General features: G+C 46.2%; 1 protein-coding gene across 12 annotated transcripts in view; it reads right to left on the reverse strand.

Moving 5' to 3' along the window:
- Positions 1–208: 208 nt before the first annotated feature.
- The window catches only part of PPP2R5C (protein phosphatase 2, regulatory subunit B', gamma), a 98,639-nt gene continuing 90,118 nt past the window's right edge, over positions 209–8,729 (reverse strand). For 5 of the 12 annotated variants that reach the window (XM_010851344.1, XM_010851355.1, XM_010851343.1 and 2 more), the window contains one exon: positions 209–2,959. In XM_010851344.1, the coding sequence (XP_010849646.1) occupies positions 2,828–2,959 (132 nt within the window). In that variant the 3' untranslated portion in view covers positions 209–2,827. The other 7 variants (XM_010851349.1, XM_010851353.1, XM_010851352.1 and 4 more) reach the window with 7 other exon arrangements.

Consider the following 8,729-nt stretch of genomic DNA (forward strand, 5'->3'; position numbering starts at 1 on the left):
TTTTTTCCATTAGAGAAACAAACAAAAAAAATGAGCTTCTGGAAGGCTCAGGGAAGACAGGGCTGTGGTGGACGGCAGAGTGGCCCCCCAGCCTGTGTTGTGAGGGCCTTCCAGCCGGCGTCCCCGGCGGGGCTGCCCGCCCCTCACCGTTACCTCACAGTGATCGGCACCGGCTTGCCCAACACCATGGCTGAATTTAGCGTCATGATGAGCAGTAAAATTCACAGGTTCTTTATTAGTCCATATAATACACCATTTTTTAGAGTTTTTCTTCTTTTAAAATTAGATAAAAGAGCATATTAAATGGCAAGTGTATGAAGTTTCTCTTCATAAACAATGTCAAAACGAAAAGTTCTGAATTACAAAATGTTAAAAAATATGTACGTACTTAACATTTCACTAAAGCATAAAGTTACAGATATTCTCTAAAGAAAAATAACTGTGCCACTTACCTATTTTTGCTGTTTCTATGAACTTTTTTTTTTATTCTGTACATAGGACATTTTGTACAAAATATGAAGTCTACATTTTTATTACTCATTACCATAAAACAACGGTACGATGTATGTACAATATTAAAAGGAAGCCACACTAAAGCCGCGCTAAAAAGACACTCGGAACAGTGACATTTCTGATGTACAGATACCTTTTGGAAAGAGTGAAGATGCCAAACGCAGAACTTTATGAAGAAAAACAGTCACCAGTTTATTTTCAATGCAGTACTTTTGAAATCAATTTGGTACAGAATAAACAGTGTATCTATGTAATAATATGTAAGCTGAACAATTAGCACAGGGAATCTGAGTTCTAACTAGGAAAACTTTAAGAGGCCAAAATATTAAATAATACTCTCGTCAAAGAAAATCAGTTTCTCTCAAAACCTTTTTTTTTTTTTTTCTTCCCTTTTTGGTGAATGTTTGTCTTCAATAAAGAGCAGAAGGAAAACCTAGACAAAAAGATGTTCTTAAATGCTGAGCTTTCCACGTCACTCAAACACCGAGGTTTTTCGCTTTTTTTCCTCGGGTGAGAGGAGAGGCTTCCCAGAGACCTCTCGGGGACACACCGAGAACATCCTCCGTCAGCTGAAGACTGAAGTTCAAACAATGGTTTATCGAGATACACAAGACGCTGCTTTATACAGTGAAAAGCACCCTTTTTCCCTCAAAAGGAGAAGGCATCTGAACTTTTTTTTAATGATAAATTTCATAATGGCAAAGTGGAGGGATACTTGTCAAGTTTCTCAGGAAGGTTTCTCCTCCCGCTTTCGGCTGGGGTGGCCTTCCGATTGACTACCTGCTCTGAACACAAGGGGTCCGCTCCCTCCAAGTGACAGGACCCAGGGAGATGCACGCCATCGGGTGGGGGGGTTAACTGAGACCCACGGGCAGGAGCTCCGAGCTGCATGGGGAACGATGTCTGCTCTGCTCTTCACAGGGTCTGAATGCGTCCCCCCAGACCTTGAGCGAGAGATACATCCCGACGGAAGCCTCTGAAGCATCAAGACATTTAACATCAAGTTGTAGCATCTTACACCAGAGACACGGGAAACTAGAATCACTGGTTGAGGGCAGCTGTGTGCATCTCAAATAGCTTTCGAGCAGGATAAGTCAGTCAAAATACTGGCCACCAGGAGAGACGTAAAGAACAGAGCCTTAAGTTTAAAGACTTTTCTCCTCGTGCTGTCCCATTGAAAACAAAGAGCTTAATACATGCAAGGAAGTCTGAAATATTTAGCAGCATTGAAGACCAGTGAAGACTCAGACGCTGTATTTTCCTTATGAAGCTTCGACTAAGGTGTCCTCTTTGCAACAGAGACTCCTCGGAGGCCATCGCTGCTGCCTCTGCCGCCTCCATGAATCCCTGGGGACTGCACCGTGGGGAGCGGATGGGGGTAGGGGTGGCACTTACCCATGGCACTGATCCTGTGACTTCTGCCCAAAGGCAGCTGTGGCCTGTCTCGGGCCTAGAGCTGGCCTCACTCAAAATGATTCCCGTCTGACTTTCTATAAAATGTGGAATTCTCAGAGAATTTTATCAATTGAAGAGCCTCATTCAAGGGTAACAACATGTTAAGTAAAGAAAAATCATTCTTCTAAGTAAGACATTGAGCGCGCCACTTTAAAGTTCCAATTCCAGGCAAGAGAAAGCTTATTATTATTATTATTTTTTAACAAATTTCTCCTATGAGCTCACTCCTGGGACCCTGGTGCTGGACCACAGACCTGGAAATATGGCTTTAGTGACACGCAGCAGCAGGGCGTGGTGTGCACGGCACTGGCTGGAGTAAAGTGATACCTCGGGAAGACACGGCGGGGAGAAGGGTCACGTCACTTTCCCAGTGAGCTGTGTTAAGATCAACAGCATAGAACCACCTCGGTGGGATTAAAAACAAAAACAGACAGAAAAAAAAAAACCACCACCCAGGAAGAAACTGTTGGTGTAACAGTCTGAAGGGCTGTACAGTCTTTAAAAATATGTGATACTCTTTTATAGTGTTCCTTTGATTTGAAAACCATTGATATTCTCATAGGACCCACCTATCCTAAATGATTGCAAATCCCATTTGCGGAGAACGTGAAGGTGACGACTGGGGTGCTTTCCTTAGCTCTGATTTTGGGGAACCATCTTACGTGGGGCCGTGCGGGGACCCCGAATTTGGGGGGCTGCGCGCACAGCCCTGGGGGGTCACCATTGTTTGAACTCCTAGTCTCGAGCTGAGGCGGAAGGACGTGATTTCCTACAGACGGGGTTGGAGAAAGCTTGGACTTGAGTGTGACTGACTGGTATGGCACACGGAGCGTGTCTTCTCTACAGGCGGGCGTGGGGGCTAGCGCCCGTCCTGGGGCGCCGGCTCCTCGGCGCGGCCGTGGGCCTCCAGGGCGCTCTTGGTGTGCAGGTCCTGGGGAAGCTCGGACTTGCGGCGCGCCAGGGGCCGCTCCTTCTTCGGGTCCTTCTGTGCCTGCAATGGAAACGCACAGCGTTGGCGACAGACCCGGCGGCCCGGAGGTGTGCTCGCCCTGCTCTGAGCCGGCGCAGCCCACGCTCCAGGGCCCCCCTGAGGACTCCAGACGCCCAGAGGGACACAGTGACTGAGGGGGATGCCTCGTCTATTAAGAGATAACCCAGGGACGGTGTGCGCGGTGTTGGCATCGTGGTCTTCTAAAAGGTACAGTTTTGTCCAGGGTATTGGATACCTCTGTTTTGCAAATTCATCAGCTTTAGTACATCTCATAAATGGCAAAATCTTCCCAGTTCATAAAATGTCACCGAAACCATTTTATGGTTGTGTCCCTTACAGAAGCATTTCAGGAAGTCGAAATTTTCCTTGGAGGTAGATAAAAAAAAAGAATGAACAACATATTTAAACTGGACTCAAAGCCAGCAACGGGTCTAAAACTTCTATTAAATTTGAAAAAAGATATTTAAAATGAGAGGTATTAAGTAGGTCATGTAAGGGGAAAAACCTTCTAGAACTTAAAAAAACTATACATTTAATCATCTACATAAAATTTCCTAACATTAAGGGTACGATATAAGACTCCCCTCTCCATTCCATTTTCTTCCTAAACTTAGGACATTTTGGTCTTACTAGGGGAAAAAAAGAAGGAAAAAAGTTAAACGAACCCGTTTGCATGGGGATTTAGAGAATTGTGTCTGCAGAGAAAAGGTGGTCTGAAATACGGGGAGTTTAGATACCAACAGAGTCCATTTCCATGAGAAATAGTTAAATTATTCAGTTTTGAGGTAGGGCCATTGCATCAATACCAGTATATCTGAAACAAAACAAGAAGCCATCAAAGTTGCCTCAACACACCGTTATATACCAGGAGGCAGCCAGTTTGTAAGGAACTTTGACAGAACCACAACTTCCTTTCTGTTTAAGTGTCTCCAGCAAAGGGGAGATAGTACTTAAATAGCAATACTTTGGTGGTGATGAGCAAACACCTACCAGAAAACACTTGTACTAAGTCAGTCACTTGATAGCAAAAAGCACACATCTCTGACCACTCCCTGGAGTAGCCAGCTTGCCAGCACTGCTGGCATGATACACAAAGTATACTTCTCTGTGCTTTAATAACAATATTCAGGGACTTGCAGAAACCATATATGAAAAGTTCAGCTTTGCAGAGCTACTATTTCTTACGGTTCTTTGCAAATTTATCTATGAAGATCATAATAATGTCAAGGTTTGGAAAGAATTTTGTGTCACATCATTTTAGGATTGTTTCTAGAAATGTTATTTGGATATTAAGGTTCATTTACGGCAAAGGCAGGAATTCTGATTTTCTCTCCTGGAAACTGGTGTAAGACAGCTTCAGGACCGCCAGCACGTCGGGAGACTGGAGGCCCCCCAGTCCCCGAGGGGCTGCTGATCATGGTCACAGCCCTTGTAAAAGTGCTCTCATCGGTGAAGCCTGTTTGCCTTCGACCCGGGAGAAACTCAGAGGGAAATTCTACCCTGAATTTTATGTCCATTCCATGTTGAGTTGTAAAACAAAGCAAAGCAAGGCAAAACAAAAGCCTTTCAGATACTTGAAATATTTAATAACTGCCACCGACAGGCATTTCAAAGAGAAGAAACATTTTCATAGAAAAAGGCAATAGTAAAAGCCTAGGAGCTGGAAACCAACAAACGCAAATTGAGAAGGCAAACGCGACCGGGGAAGCTTCTGGAAGGAGAGAGAGAGAGAGTGAGGGACCTGCTGAGTCTTCCTGTGTAGCCATTTAAAACCAGGGTGTAAAGCAGAGAGCAGTTACACAAGCCACAGAGGTTAAAAAAAAAAAAAATCAGAGACATAGGAGGCAGGAGAGAGATGTCATGCAGGTAAGTCACCCCTGGAAGAGCGACCCTGGTGGAGGGGCGAGCATGCTGTCGACGGGGTGGACGAGACAGATGGAAATGCTGCCCCGGACACCTCCGCGGAGGTGAGCCGGAAAGACGCGGTCTCTGTCCGCAGTGGGACAGCGGCTCTGAAAGTGGCCATTCAGGAAGTGGGGGGCAACATCGGGGTGGGCGCATGGTAAGACAGCACGCTTCCACTACTTAATTCAAGGACAGGACTCATCAGAGTCTCCTGAGGGACCAGATGCCTTTGTCTTCACCATCACAAGCTGGAATGACAGGGGGAAAAAAGGGAAAATACTTCATGTACACAGCATTGTCAGTTCTTTTCCTAAATATAAAAAAAGCCTTATAAATACACTTCTACGTACTGGAGTAAGGAACACCTTCACTTCCCACCTTCCGTCTTTCTACACCTTCCTTAACTGCACGCTCGACACTGCTTTCCTCCCGACCGACTGTTAAAAATGAGAATTGCAAAACATTTTAAATTTCTCTGGTATATGAACGTCATTCACATGAACTTTACTAGTTCTCTTTGGAGGTTCTACATAGGGTTACACAATTTTCTCGGAAGAAATACAAACCACAGTTCTGACAGGTAAATACAGAATCGAATTTCTCCACAGGATCCCAACCCAGTATGTTGCACGACCATTAGGGTCTCCTCCACTGGAGAAGATTCTCCTGCAATGCTGCCTGCAGTAAATGCAGTGCTGCATTCTCCTGCACCGTACCTCACGTCAGCTGTGAGCCCACATTCAAATTACTTCGAAGGAATGTAAGAGTTATTTTGGAAAAAATAAACATAGCTGAAAATAAACTAAAAGGGGCAGTGAAAATATTCAAACTGCTAAATATAAAAACTGAAAAGCCTAGTTTTTAGCATAACCTCTTAAGTCAGTTTGGTCTCCAAAATAGATTTCCCCTGCATCTCAGTATCTTCTATTTGCTTTAACGACAGTGTTTTTGAGGATTTCAGGACTATGACTCCAAATACTTTCAAATTGACAAGAGCCTGTCATATCAAATATTATGGCTAAGAGACTGCACTATAAATGTCTTCACTAGGTAGGCTGCTATTTGCAGGGGGTCGGGTGGGGGCGGGGAGTTCAACTGATCCACAGAAATCCATAATAAGTCTTGAAATCGGGTGGTGTTAGTCTTCCAAGTTTATTCAGAGTTATCTTAGCTAGTCTAGCTCCTTTGCATTTCTGTATACGTTTTAGAATTAGCTGGTCAATGTCTTAAAAAAGAGAAGGGTGACTGTTGGGATTCTGACTGGGTTCTGTTAATTTGGGAGAGAACTGATACCTTAATATCACAGAGTCTTCCAACACAGGAGCAAGATCCATAGACACTTAAAGGTAACGTGAGGGGCGGGGAGGGGAGATTTTTGTAGGAATGTCAATTACACAGAAAGCTCAGTCTTATAATCTAATTTCAAGAGTTTCATGAAAATAAACTGGCAAACAAAGAGCTCTCCGAGAGACGCCCTGTCTATACCCAGTGACCCAGGACTAAGGAGTGGATAAGCAGAGAGGCTGCTTCCTTCTCAGAGAGGGGAAGGAGACACGCCCTCCACACGCCCTCCAGGGGCCGCTGGAAGATCAACCAGCTGGGAAGGAGCAGCCACCACGGAAATACGAGAGCCGACTTTCAAAGGCAGTCTTTCTCAAGGGCAAGAATGCTGTTTTGTGTTCTAAATCCCCTACAGAGTGGGCCCTGAGTCAGAAATATACCCAAAGATCGCATAATTATGTAATATGTTCATTACACTTTGGGAGTAGTCTGTCTTTTTCCTGGGTTTAATTATCACGTCAAATGACGTCCCCAAAAGAAAACCCCTCCAGCCCTAAAATATTTAACGTATCAGGACTGGCTTGTAAGCTGTCGGTTTCCCTTTCTGTGTTGTTGGGCCTGAGTGACCTAAAGACCACCGTGAGGTTAGACTGAAGGCCACCCACGGGCAGGCTTGCTGCTAAGAGGGACCCTGACATGCAAGCCCTCTGCCTGCCTGCAGTTCTAGCCCACCTGAGGCTGTAAACTCGAAATGGCAATCAAAGAAATGACTTCAAATTCCTTTCCAAGTTAAAACAAAACAAGCCTTAGTAAATTAACACCCCCATAAGACTGAGAAAAAAGATAAAGGTTTTCATTTTTTTTCATTCAGGCTATTCATTGCTAAGACTATTGTGAGGAAATGATGGAATCCAAACTGGATTAAGTAAAAAATGCATCACTGATGTTTTTCCACTGTAGTTTCAGTGTTTGCATCCACCTGCCTTTCCCTGAACCTGAGGCCAAGAGCTGGCCGGGAGGGAGGAGGCATGGCGGGGTCCAGCAGCCCCTAGAAGGGGGTCTGGGCCCGCGCTGCCCGGTGGGAACACAGCGCTGGCCACACACACAATTCCAGACTGTCTAGCAGCCACGCTGAAAAGGTGAAAAACCAACAAATGAAAATCATTTGAGTAACATTTTTTATTTAACCCAGTATATCCAAAATATTATCATTTCAACACCTTGTCAGTGACAGAAAGCTAAGAATGAGCTTCCTAGGTTCTCTTCTGTGCATTAAGCCTGGGAGTCCCTGGGTGTGTTCCGGGCCACAGATGGCCACGGGGCACACGGGCCTCATGGCTGCCGTGTGGGGCCATGCAGTCTGGATGGTCCAGAGCGTGTGCCCGTGGCGATGTCCAATCCTGTCTGATCACATGGGGGACACAATTTACTTGAATGAAAAACACAGTTAAAAAAAACACAACCCTGAGCTCAGGATGACCCTCTCCTCTCGAAACCATCTGCATTCAGCTGCTGATGCTGCTAAGTCGCTTCAGTCGTGTCCGACTCTGTGCAACCCCATAGACGGCAGCCCACCAGGTTCCCCCGTCCCTGGGATTCTCCAGGCAAGAACACTGGAGTGGGTTGCCGTTTCCTTCTCCAATGCATGAAAGGGAAAAGCGAAAGTAAAGTCGCTCAGTCATGTGCGACTCTTCACGACCCCATGGACTGCAGCCTACCAGGCTCCTCCATCCATGGGATTTTCCAGGGAAGAGTACTGGAGTGGGGTGCCATTGCCTTCTCATTCAGAGTGCAGCTCAATTTTAGCCTCTCTGTTTTTACATTTCAGGATTGTAGCGCTGGGAGTCTTTAGGAATTCTTATGAAGCTCAAAGGGGATTCAAGTTTTAGAGTCAGAAAGGGCCATGTCCCCAGACTCGGGGAGCACTTATCAGCTGCCTGGACTGAGAACGGGAGGCACAGTCAGAGACACAGGGCAACTGAGGCGCCCCTCGCAGGCAGTGGCTCCACCCGCTACCCTCTGCGAAGCCTAAATAGTGTCTGCTCCCGATTTAGCGACAGGAGCCTTTCTTTGGACCAGCGGTGATCTGAATATGCATCTCTGCGAAGTGGAAACAAGACCATGTGACTGTGGGTACTGCCTGAGGGACCCCAGAGAGCCCTGGCGTGAGCAGGACCCTGCTGTTGACAGCACGAGAGCTCTGCCTGGCGTCCTGGGGCCCCTGGGGGCTGGCAGGAACTCTGTGAGAAGTTAAAGGGGCCGGCCCTGGGCCAGAGCAGGAACCAGAGGTGGGCAGAGGGCGCACACGGGGCAGACATGACCGCACACCTTTCAAGTTCTCGCTCTAGCTGTGAGCTGACCTGCAGGTAAGAGCTGGGATTATTACTCTTAAGAGTAAACATAGAAAACGCGTTTCAGGCACGTATTAACCCTTAAAAACTGATTCTACTAACTTGATCTAAGATGGACGGATGGGAGGCTTCCCGTAAGACGGCCAACTCGTGAGTTTCCATGTCAGCTTGCACGGGAGGCGCTGCAGCCCACCACGTGTCTAAAATCGCACACACGTCTTATAAGCAAGTCT

This window comes from Bison bison, unplaced genomic scaffold (genome assembly GCF_000754665.1).
Source record: "Bison bison bison isolate TAMUID 2011002044 unplaced genomic scaffold, Bison_UMD1.0 scf7180017864302, whole genome shotgun sequence".
Lineage (NCBI taxonomy): Eukaryota > Metazoa > Chordata > Mammalia > Artiodactyla > Bovidae > Bison > Bison bison.